This window comes from Phoenix dactylifera, chromosome 11 (genome assembly GCF_051530095.1).
Source record: "Phoenix dactylifera cultivar Ajwa chromosome 11, Ajwa_hap1_PhDact_Kaust_v1.1, whole genome shotgun sequence".
NCBI classification, from domain to species: Eukaryota; Viridiplantae; Streptophyta; class Magnoliopsida; order Arecales; family Arecaceae; genus Phoenix; species Phoenix dactylifera.
Window position 1 is genome coordinate 22,070,671 of NC_143200.1, and position 12,697 is coordinate 22,083,367.

The following is a 12,697-nucleotide window of genomic DNA, read 5'->3' on the forward strand; positions in this document are numbered from 1 at the left end:
TTAATGTACTCTGTGAGTGCAATATTTTATAATTAGCTGCTATTAGAAAGTGAGTTCTTTTTCAGAGTAGAAAAGGAGATAAGCAGGGAGATCATTGCTAAGAAAAATCTAATTTTCCTTTGCATGAATTTTATATAGAGTATACTTAAAGCTATTTTAGATTTTGTTATATATTCATCCTAACTCCTGAGAATGTTTTCTGCCCTGCTGATGAGTTTGGTAATGTTTTGGACTGACACGTCATGGAACTACTTTGCCTTGAGGGCATTACCCGAAATTTGTTTATAATCTGGGTGATTTAGGCACCTCATTTCTTCAAGGAATATGATTGGTTATCTTGGCAATTCCTTAAAAGGGGTTTGGCATGCAACGAGGACTTTCAGCCAATGATTTGTGATTCTCTATTGTGTTGATTGTAATGTTAGTCCTGTTAAATAGCCTCTATCTTAGATTTCTTTTTGTGACCAAGTGCCGCCTAATGTCCGGCCAACTTGCTGAGCTATCCATCACTTGTATTTCTTTAACTACATTCGTAGCTTCAGAGTTTGGTGCTCCTCTTCCTTAACTGTTAGGAGTGAGTTCATGCATTGCCGATCTAATAAAAGTAGTGGCACCTGAATTCTATTGAATGCAAGCTTGTGGCTTCTGACTGTAAATTTCTTGAGATTGAAGTTGAAACATATCAGAAAGGTTCCCTTTTCTCCAAATGTTTTTGCTTATGCTGTCATAAGTGGTTTCCGTGTGCTTATCATAACGTGTTGGATTCCCATGGAGTTTTCCTTTTCGGGTAGACTAAGAGAGGCCCCTCTTTTAGGGTACATCTAAAGGACTTCCGGTCGTTTCATCTGCTACTTTTGTGGACGAGTATTTGCCAGTACGAATACTGAGGGGTGTGAGCCCTGGATGCTGTGAGGACATGCGAACTATGGTTGAAGCCTTCCTCATCCTACTACCAAGAAGCATTTCCTCTGCCTCAGTGGCACACCTTCCTCGTATGAAGGCATTATGTTATTCTTTTCTCTTGATGCATCTGTAGCTTTGCTAAAAGGAGCTCCATATCATTGGCCGTTGACTACTCTCAATTTTAAGGAGAATTCTAGCATTAAACATCATTATTAACTTAGGTGCAATAAATTTAGATCTAGTTAACCTTAGATTATCAGCCAAGGCATCTTGGGACAAGAAAAGGTTTTATCAGGAACCCACATTTTTTTTTCTTTTTTTTTCCCTCTCCTCCTTTGAGAAAGCATTTTAGTAACACTAGTTAATTTAAGCTTCTGCAACTAGAGAGATACCTCCACGGTTCTCTCTATACATGAAAAGAGTCAAAAATCGCAATCAACTAGTTACAAGTCAAAATTTTTCTCGTTTAGATTGCATTTTAGTCGATCATGTGAATCTCATTACTCTTTCATTACCACGAGTCCCCGATCGACCCCAATGATGCGATGCCATCTATTGCTTGGAGCCTCATCTTAAAGATCTTGCTGAATAAATATTCATTCCATGTGGAGGACAACACAAACGAGGTGCATTGCATGATGAGCTTCATGCTCATGGTATCAGCATTCAACATAGAGAATTTTCTGGGCAAGATTTTTCCCCTTCTTTTTTACACGTGGGGATCACTGTAGAAGGTGCCTTTCACGTTGCTTACCTTGAGGGGAATCTCTGCATCATTTCCCTTCATATATATATATACATATATATATATATAGATAGATAGATATACTTTGCACCAGCCCTTTCCGGTGGCACCAGTCACCAACCATCAATTGGACTTTTCTATTAATATCAGAGTTCAGGGCCTCAGGCCAACCACTACACTTACTATTTACGCTTCGGGAAGTAGGAATACTATAAATATACTAACCCAACCCCGCCGTCGGCCCCACGAAAAATTCCCTTCCGTGCGTGCGTAATATGCAAGACACCGGCAAAGTCGGCAGCACTGCTAAAAAACCCTGGAAACCAAAGCAAAATCCAACCGCCCGCTGCTGAGAAGCTCCAGTGGAGGATTCCATTGTCCTTTAATTATCCATCTTCGTTTAAATCCTCCTCTCCTTCCTTTTTTTCAAGAAAAACCCTAACCCAGTCCAATGGATGCCGGAGAAGTTCTCGACAGCCCATCCACGACGCCGCCGCCGCCAGCGGCGGCTTCTTCCGCGTCGCCTAGCTCGCCCCGTCTGAGTGGGCGATCTGTACACCGTGCCCTCGGCGGCGGCGCAGGTCTCCCTCCCTCTCTCTCTCTCTCTCTCTCTCTCTCTCTCTCTCTCTCTCTCTCTCTCTCTCTCTCTCTCTCTCTCTCTATATATATATATATATATATATATATATTATATATCCCCCTTTCTCTCTCTCGAACTAGGGTTTTCGTTTGAACCCTCGATGATCTTTGGTTCTTGGTCGTTCCAGTTGCCGATGTGCTCCTCTGGAGGCGGAGGAACGCCGGGATTCTCGTGGCGGCAGCCGCCATCGCCGTCTGGTTCCTCTTCGAACGGGCTGGGTACAGCTTCCTCTCTCTAATGGCCAACGCGTTTCTCCTTCTCGTCGTTATCCTCTTTTTCTGGGCCAAATCAGCCTCCCTTCTCAACAGGTCTGCTGCCTTTCGCTCTCTCCCTTCTTGCCTTGGTGCGATTCGCTTCTTCGTATATATTTTCTTGGTTAATGAGAGGGTACGATTGTTCCGAAATTTTTGAGTGCAGGCCACTTAGTTGTTCTTAAATCTTAATAGGTCGATTGTTGACTGATATGATTGTTAATTTGTTCAAAATATTGGATTCTTAGGCCTCTTCCGCCCCTTCCCAATCTCGAAGTTTCTGAGGTGTTCGTAGGGAAAGCTGCGGACGAGGCTCGGGTGTGGATCAATCGTGTGTTGGCTGTTGGACATGATATTGCCATTACAAGAGATAGGAAGGTGTTTCTTCAGGTATTTCTCTTTGCCCTTTCATGCTTTGTTAAGCTTAAGCTTGTCCCTTGTCTTACTTCTTTCTGATATTGTCTCTTTTGACCCCTTCTTCTCTAAAGGTTACATTGCTTTTGTGGCTTGTCTCATATATCGGCAGTTTGTTTAACTTTCTTACACTAGTTTATATTGGTGAGTTTCGGTGGACTTTCTTTATTTTCGTTCTTTGATACAAGATAGAATTGTAAATGGAGGCTAGCTTCTTCCTCTTATGATCTGCATGTTCTGATTTGTACTTTGATATTATTGCAGGGTTGCTTCTATCTATCACTCTTCCTGCATTGTATGAGAAGTACCAGGACCATGTTGATGAAAAGCTTGGTATAGCACACAAATTACTCTTGAAACAATATGACAACATCCTAAGAAGGGGAACAAGAAAGCCAGCCAAAGAAAAGAAGACCCAGTAGCATGATAGTCATGTTTTGTCGACTCTTATCATGTAAATACTTGCACCTCATGATAATAACAATATGGTAGAATTTACTTTCCTATCATTTATTTCTAGATCAATGCATTTCAAACTTAAATTTATGAATTCAAGTAGTGGAAGAACCTTTCATTGTGAATAATCCAAGTTTGTTACTCAGTAGTCAATGGATTACAGAGAGAAAAATGGAGAGGGAGCTAAGGTATGCCGCTCCTGGTGGAGTTGTTCAACTAGTTGGTGTGCACCAAGACTGATGGTGGTCCATATATATTGATATCTACAAACAGTTGATTTTTGGTTTTAAAAAAATTATACAAACTGATTCTCCTTTTTTTTTGTAAGAAAAACATTTCATTTATAATTTGTTTGGCAATCTTGGTGTTGATCATTTTTTGATAATAACAAAAGGAGTGCCACTTTTCCATGTTCAAATGTGGAACTTCTCCCTAGTGAACTTGCTAAGTAGAGGGGTGCCAGACCAAAGTCCTGTTGGCTTCTCAATGTAGATATGGCTTACAGTGAGTTCTTATTTTAGATGAACAAGTATGCATTCAAGTTGGATTCAAGCACTGGTTGAGTTGTAGCTTTTGTCTCTTAATTCTCTCTATCTCTCTCTTGTTTCTCTTATTCTCTTTCTATGTGTGAAAAGAGTTTGACAGTCTAATTGTCGTCTGATAGTTTTGTTGTGCTTTTCCCAATCTTTGTTGTAGTTGTAGCAATTGGCCTCACTTTACCTTGTGACTGACTACACCTAGTTCTTTATTTCACTTATATATTTGTTATACATATGCTTATATTCCATAGAATACTGGAATTATGATGTAACATCTGGCATTTATACCTAATTACCTATTAATATATACGGTTTTTTTTCTAAATCAACTTTAGCGTTATAGATGTATCACTGGGTACATTTTAATATAATTTCCATTGGTCATTATAAGTTATTTAATTCTTTTTCGGATATAGGTGTTTAGTTTATCTACTTAATGTTAAGTAGATTAGTTATGGATCACTATTATTAGTTTTTAATTCTTGAATTAAACTGTTTTCCTAATACACAATTTCAATATTTATGAATATGATAAAATTGTATAAATTATATTTATTGTATAAACATTTTAGTAGTTGAGAAAACATGCAATAAATCAGAATTTGCAGAAGTTCTTAGTCTTTACCGTTTCCCAATGATGCCATCCCCTACCAATCGACTTGAATCCTAAGTTGGAGACATGTTTTTCTTTTGCCTTTTGCTAACTACTTTCAAACAGTCACTTTTGTCCCGGTAACTTTCCCTTTTATGGTGCTATAGTGGAGCAACAGGAGGAATTGTAAAGGAGTACCGGATAAGGGGGTTCATGTTTCTTGTGAGTGTGGAGCAGTGGATTTAATGTAGGTGTGGAAAATATTTTTTGACCCCCTTTTTGCATCAATAGAGAGGTCTGAAACTGGGGGTTCCTACATTTCTTTTGTAACTCCTTTTGTTTCTTTCCCATATGCTGTATTCTTTTCTTTATATGGATCTTGCACTTGTCCGGAACTCATGCAATCAACATATTGTACCTCAAACTTCTTTTTGATCTCTATGTATGTTTTGTGCTATGAGAGGCTTTCATGAAAACAGCTACTTACTCCCCTTTATAACTAGATTTGGATTACTGAAGGAGACATAAAAGAAATTCCTGAAAGCTTTTCTCTTAGCTTTTTTTTTAATATTGCTCAGGTTGGACCAAGTTCGTAGCTTGATCTCTCTGAGAATTGACAATTTTTACCCCCCTTGTATTGTATTAGTTAGTTTTACTTGCATGAAAGTATTTTTGTCATTTAATTGTCATTAATGCATCTTTTTTAAATCCTACATGCATGCATGCATACATACATACATATGCATGCATATGTATGTTTGTATAATATTTTGGTATAACCTTGTATGCATGCATACATATGCATGCATATGTATGGTTGTATAATATTTTGGTATAACCTTGTTGTTCTTTTTGGGATAAATGTTGAATGTCTTATACATTTTGGTGTTAGTAGTTTGATTTTCGGATTGGTCCTAGAGAATCCTTAGGCTATGTTTCTTTTAGGAAGCTATGCTAAATTTAGAGGTTGAGAAGAACTAGTTGAGCAATCCATAGTTTTACACTAGTGGGCAAGCACTAATAGCACTTGGTTGAAGGAGTATAGTTGTCTGCTTCTTACTTGATTAGGGAACTAGAGTTGGGTTTGTATTAGCACCTAAACTAACACTGATACCTAGAAAAGAACCCAAACATTGTTGGAAAAAAGGGCTCTACCATGGTGGTTTTAGGGTTTAGCTGTCATGCCATGGCTCTTGGTGGCCTGGAATGGCACTTGAGCTCATGGCAGGTGCCATTGTGGGCCTGAACCTAATAAGGTGGATGCTTGTGGCAGGCCCACCCATGGCAGGCGATTGGTTTTCTTTCATTGTCTTTCACAAATAATGATTTAGCACGACCTCCTTCAGTCACTCTGTAGCATGACTTTGTTTTGCTTTATTGAGTAATTATATGATGTTATGACTAATATAATGATGTGGCTATTCCAGAAACATTGTTGATTAGTTCTGCATGATTAATGAATTTTAATATTAATTACAAGACAATCATTGAACCTTCGATTTAAATGCACACATTCTCTCTCAAAAAAATGCATGTTTTCTGCTTTATTCTTAAGTCTAGAGTGATATTGACTTATTGATTGAATTATTTGAGTATGTAACTCATTGGTACACATTTTTGATATAAGCAATACTTTTATTTAGGTATATGTTAGTTGATGTAATCATTATTTATTATTCTATGCTCATTCTTCATAGTTTTATTTTTCTGATTGTGGTTGCTATACTGCCAAGATGTATCAGAGAGCTACTTGTTTTATGTTTTATGGATGATATCATTTTAGATTGTCAATATTTTTTATCTTATAGATGATTTTATCATGTTTGGTAGAGTGATGTTATCACAAATTATGCATCTTTATTTTCCAATGTTTCATATCTTTGTTGTTGATGGCTTTTCCCATTATCTTTTTTTTTCCATGATGTTCATGTGAAATATTGTTCATTGGATACTTAGAGTAGGGTAGATTGCTAATATATTTTAACAGCTTGCCTTGAGCTCTGGTTAGGGATGGTAACGGGTCGGGTATGGGTTGGGTAAGCCATTATCCGTACCTGCCTCATACTTGTCTCAGGGTGGGGCGGGGTGGGTAGAGTTAAACAAGATGGGTTGGACAGATCAGGTCATGTAAGGTTGTAAACATCTTTTCTTTGCATATAAATTAAACAAATAGGGAATATAAAAATAAACATTACTACTTCACATAACATTAAACAAAATAAGTGTCGAAGACATAGAACGTTCAAACCAAATTTTCAGCAACAATACAAAACATAACAAGCAAAAATATTGTTTTTTAAGAAGTCAAATGTCTCTTAAACTAAGAAAAGCAATCAACTAACAAATGAACAAGTAAGTATCATGGCATGTAACCTTTCACATATTCACTCTTTGGGGCAATTGGAGCAAAAATAGGGAGAGGATTTGTGAAAAGTTTTATATATCCAGATCGGATTCAGGATGGGTTTTACCATTACCTGTACTTGCCCTGAATCTATTGCGGGTCGAGTAAAACCCGCCCTATTAGGGTCAGGTCAAGTCGATACTCAATGGGGTAGTGTAAATTGCCACCCCTAGCTCTTGTCACCCACCATCCAACGTGTGCTATGAACACCCTCAGCCTTTGCCAGGTGCTTTTTGGAACATTGATCTTGAAATTGTAGAATCCCATTCTTGAATAATCTATTGTTATCTTGCTACCTAGATATATTTGCAAAAACATGGAACACACTTGAGAAAGATCAAGGAAGAAGTTATTGTACATAGATGATTTCGAGATGGGGTTCTTAACTAAATGCCTTTAGGCAAGACAGAAGATGTATGAAATTTTAGGAAATGCTGAGCAGTTATCTCTCTAGAGGTTTTGATGGAAACTAATCTGTTTATAGCATGTACATTGCCAAAATGCTAAATTTGAGCCTCATGGTTTTATAATAATGACCAAATTAGTTGCTATGAATGTGAAAGCTGGCCATGTTAAAGCGCATGATCAATGTAGAACTTTAAGTTATATTAGCAACGAGGTTCGCCGTACCAGTTGATACAGCATCGTATCGAGCATACCGTACCATACCAAGCATACTTTACCGTGTTGGTATTGAACTGGTATGCAGTCTCATGCCATACCGACACTTAGCACTCCTCATCATCTTGTATCGTACCACATACCAATAATGTAATAAGATGATACCGGTACGAGGTTTAGTACCGAGGCGGCGAATTTTGATTAGCAAGGTTTTAGTTTAGCAAAGTAATATGCAGAATTAATTGTTATTAGATTAGGGGTTCTAAGTTGCTCATATTTCTAAGAATTTAAGTTACCTGGTGTATATGTGAATCTGTGCCCATGTGCATCATTGCACATGTGAGGGCGCACATGTGTGCATGCATGTGCACTAGTGCATGTACTCTTGCAATAGGTTTTCTAAATGTTCTTAGGATTCTATTTCTTGCTAGGCTCCAAGTTTTCTTTCAATGTATTCGAGGTCACACCTTCATCCCCTTTTTGACTTTTGGCCCATCATCTTGCAACCTTAGCTTGTTAATGGACCACACGATTTTTGTATTATAATCAAAATGTATTGCTATGGTTCTATGTTTTCTTACAATCGTTGAATTTGTATACCAATCAAAGGATGATTTAATCAAGCTATGATCTCATTCCAAGATTGGTAAGAGATGAAAAGATGGAACATTTTTTATAAAGGACGAGCATGATGCCCTGATCATACGAGTATTAAGTGGAAAATGAGTCATTTAAAAATAAGATAAAGAAGTAATTAAACTTTCAATCACATAACATTGAGGAGAACATAGTTCTTGATTATCCATCTAACCATGATATAGCATTCGACATTGTAGACATTGTTGAAAATCCAATGATGTGTTATAATGAAAAGAAAGAGATGGTGATGATATGTTCCCATTGTATGTATGATTGTTCTTGATAGTAGTCATGCTGAAGTTCAAGGTTATTTATCAGACAATCTCCAGAACTTTGCATCATTCTCTTTCATGACTGAACTCTCAGCGAGATTTATGATCGTATGTTCAAATTACTGGTGCCTCTATCCAAAGGTAAAATGATTGTTTCAATCAAAAAGATGACGTAATCAAGTTATGATGGGTGCCTTAGTTACTAGAAAAAGGTGCAGGTGTGGGAGCATGGGTCCAGGGAAGCAACTCTCTTAAAAGAAAAATTAATAACAATTTTTTGTGAAGCGGATGCTTCACCTAATTGGAAGCTTCCTTCTAGTAAGGTGAACAAATGTAAAGCTCTTATGAAATGCGAAAAATTTCCTATAAAGGATAGCATTTGATGTTAGTCTTCAATCCTAGTAAGGCGATATTAGTAAGCTGACTTTTCCTTGCTCCGATCCTCCTATTCCTCGTCTTCAATCCTCATCCCTTGTTGCCGAGGGCCAAGAAGATGAGGCCGCTCTGGTGCCAGTCAGGCCCCCATGCACCGAAAAGCTGTTGCTGTTGCTACAACCAGGGAACCTAGAAGTGATTCTTGTTGGATATAGATGAGGAAGATGGGGATTTCTTGTGGGGAGGACAGTCCGATGGGTTTTAGGCCGGGCTTGGGTCTGGGTTGGGTTTGGGCCTGCATTTTGTAAAAGATTTCAGGCCTAAGCCTGGACCAAAGCATGAAAATGGTTTTGGGCCAGGCTCTATTAGGGGTGTGGCCCAGCCCGGTTCGAGCCCTAGATGTCAGCATTGGTGATCTATGATAACTTGTCATGCCGGTGGAGGGGTTGAAGACATGAAGCAAGGGGAAAGAAGTATGTGAGGTGGGAACAAGTCACTGATCTATTATTCTTTTTCGGGATAACCAGATCTGATAAAAAGGTGATTTATCTCAAAAGTTCAGGAATATTGAATTTGCTGCTTCCCCTCACTCTGCTTCCCCTCACTCGGACATTTCCCTCTTTCCCCAGACACTTCTCTTTGCTCCGCCTCACCTAGTGCACTGGTTACCTGCAGATAACAGGTGGTTGCTTCCTAACAGGCGCCTAAGTTTCTACTAGTCAACAAAGATGCACCATGCAATGGTTAAGCATTTGGATATTTGAAAACCAGTTTACGTCGGAAGCTCTAGAATTGACCATGGGATAGGGAGCTGTACTTTTTTCTAATTTAGTTATTTTATTGTGGTTATTTATTTTGATGATCAATGCGCTCTGTCTGCAAGAATTTTTGACTGAAGGAGAAACTGGTGATGTGCATTGACTAGCCGACACTGTTAATTATCTTGAACTCAACCTGATAGTGGTGATTGCTCCTTAGCTAGAGATGCTCTGGACATAAGGATATGGAGAGTTGCCTGGTATGTATGGTTAATTGTGATTGAGGCCAGAAAGTCTGCAGAGAGGCAAGGGCACAGACTATACTTTGAGGTATTCCATAATATTTAAGGTGATTCTGCTTCGTCGGCTATTTGTTATGGTCCTGTAGAAAGTGTGTTGAAAAAAGATAATTATTTGCAAGTGTCAAGGTCCAAAAACTTGGTTTCAATGCCAATTTCTGCTAGGCTAAATGAATTTGGTTTCAGCAGCTTCAGTGAACTTACGAAAAAATATTTGAAAAAATAAAGAAATAGAATTGAAGTCTAAATAATAAATTAGGCATATTTTTTATTGGATAAGCTATGGTTTTACACTGAAACTATCAAGGTTCGCCATCTTAGTACTGGACCCCGTACCGGTACCATCCTATTACAGTATCGGTATATAGTATGGTACGAGATTGTGAGATATATTGAGTGTTGGTACCATGGTCTACTATGCCTGAATAGGAGCCTGAACTGGTTTTCCGGCGGCACGGGTCAGTGTGTCTTGGTACCTTTCCGTGTCGAGTCTGTACCGACACAGTAGAGGAGGCAGGGGAGAGGGAGAACGGGAGAGAGAGGAAACAAGAGAGTGAGAAGGGGGAGAGGAGGGAGAGAGGGTGGCGAAGGCTGGCGAGCGCACAAAGGGCTGCAGAGGAGGGGCGCTCCGCGCGCTCGCCGATCTCCGCTGGTCCTTTGCCGGCCTTCGCTCTTTTTCTCCCTCTCCCCCTCTCCCCTACTCGCTCTCTCTTTATCTTTCTTTCCTTCACCCCCTCCGTCGACTTTTATTTCGTTTCTGTCGCCGGAACTATCCTGGTTCGCCACCGTTACGGCTCGGTAATCTCCGAACTGCCCGATTCCGAACGGTTTTACTGACCATGGTTGGTACAGTATGAGACTGCATAGTATGGTACGGTACATCTAGTATAGTATGGTACCGACTGGTACGACGAACCTTGGAAACTATCAAATCTAGCATATTACATTTAAGTGTTATACACTGTTATATTATTTGGTAATTTTTTAAGTCTTATTATTTTATTATTTCGTGAATTAACACTTGAATCATGATGCCTATGAGATTTAATATTTAAGATGTGATAACCATATGTCAAACAATTTACTTCTCTAATTTTTTCTTTTGAAACCAATATTGCAGGACTTCCTTGTCTTTTTTGAAACTTACAAAATGTAAACTGAATTTTTAAAAAAATGCTGCTCAAATGAAGACACTGAGCAGCACAAATTGCCTGAACATATAACTTTGGTCTCAAATATTCAGTGGAAACTCTATAAGTAGCCTTGATTCATATCTGTTCTGGTAAAACCCAAAGTATTCTTACATTTGTTTCTGAGTTTCAGCTGAACTTTAAACCATGGCTAGCATGTTATTTTACTGCTGGTCAGCGTATTATATAGTTTTATGTATACTCTGTGCAGTAAATTTTCCATAGGTAGGAAATAGGGGATGCCTCCAATACCTGCTAATAGGCTAACTTGGACCACAATATTGTAATGCGCATATGTAAACCTAATTTTATGCTTGATCTGTCAAAATTCTCATCTTATATATGCCTGCCTACCAATTTTCTTCTAATGAATTATAACCTCCAAAGCTAATAATTGTATTCTAGGTCCCTATGCAAAAAAAAGTTTTTTAAGATGTCAGTAAAAATGGCTAACAGAGTCTTGTATTCTTCCTTTTTTAGCATATTTTGCTCTGAATTTTTGAACTTTTGGATACTCGTTTCCTTTATATTTCAGCTCTATTAGAGATTTGTCACACGACGGTATTTCCTGACTCTTGCTATATGTTTTGTTTACTCAGCTACCTATTTGGCAAATGTGGTTGAGCTTGCATCCAAGGGACCCTGCAGATGTGCATGTTCATTGGATTTCTGTCGTCCAGCCATCTGCAAAACCTTTATTCAAGTCGACGAGTCCCCATTTCTAAGGTTGCCCCCATTAATTTGACCATGCAATGAAGTACCCAAGGACACTAGCAGGAAAGGGTGCCAAATCTTTTCAGGTGTGGAAGGAACCCTCTTTCTGGAATATTTTTTGTTTTCTGCGCATATTGTAGTGGGCGTCTCCACCAATATCTCAATGTATAAACGTTTGATGTTAAGTAGTCAGCACGTTTGCTCCCATGCTTCAACTAGTTTGAACAGAGATTAATTGCGCGGGCATTATGAAAGTTTTGTTTGCGACTTGGATTTATGAATTTCGCATTAGATGAATGAAAACTTTGTATCTCGGTAACTTGTAGTGCATGTATCACATTCCTTTCTGCAGAAGGCGGCGAATGGTAAAACAAGCCACTTGGACTGCAGACACCAACTTTTGGAATGCTGATACGCGTTGGATGAGTTAGTATGATTTCTTTACTACAATTTGATTATGTTATCTTACTAAATTGTTATGCAGCAAGATACACCTGCTCAGTCCTTGTCGGTAAGGACTAAGGAGAGATTTTTAACCGTGGGGGGCCATTTCTTTTCTTTAGCTGCTTGATTTGCTGTGCAAGGTGCATGGCATGATAAGGAAATCTCTTTGATTTGCTTCCGGGCATTTTGCAATTTCTCACGTAGTATGCTCGGCTGGAGTCTGAATTTATACAGCCGAAGAATCTCTCATACTCTCAAACGTTTCTGAGCTCACTTCAACCATTTCTGAGCCTTTTTGCTTTATTATAATCCCATTTGGTCACATAACCTGTGCAATTCAACTTCATCTCTCTTTTGTTGATAAATTGCAATACCATAAGCGGGCATCCATCCTTACACATAGAGCAGGTTAATTTGCAATCTGCTTAACCGTCCGCTAAG

General features: G+C 38.7%; 1 protein-coding gene across 1 annotated transcript; it reads left to right on the forward strand.

Annotated features, from left to right (window-relative positions):
* The first annotated feature begins 1,820 nt into the window (after positions 1-1,820).
* Positions 1,821-12,131, forward strand: LOC103714202 (reticulon-like protein B11). Its single transcript, XM_008801384.5, has 6 exons — positions 1,821-2,229; positions 2,416-2,596; positions 2,788-2,929; positions 3,028-3,097; positions 3,218-3,407; positions 11,698-12,131. Exons 1-5 carry the CDS (start codon positions 2,100-2,102, stop codon positions 3,373-3,375), a joined length of 681 nt encoding a protein of 226 aa, XP_008799606.3. The 5' UTR covers positions 1,821-2,099; the 3' UTR covers positions 3,376-3,407; positions 11,698-12,131.
* Positions 12,132-12,697: the final 566 nt, after the last annotated feature.

Excerpts from the sequence above, each read along its gene's own strand:
- LOC103714202 (XM_008801384.5), top strand. The coding sequence starts at position 2,100 with ATGGATGCCGGAGAAGTTCTCGACAGCCCATCCACGACGCCGCCGCCG. Across the intron at positions 2,230-2,415 it reads TGCCCTCGGCGGCGGCGCAG|TTGCCGATGTGCTCCTCTGG; the intron begins GTCTCCCTCCCT and ends TGGTCGTTCCAG. Across the intron at positions 2,597-2,787 it reads TCAGCCTCCCTTCTCAACAG|GCCTCTTCCGCCCCTTCCCA; the intron begins GTCTGCTGCCTT and ends TTGGATTCTTAG.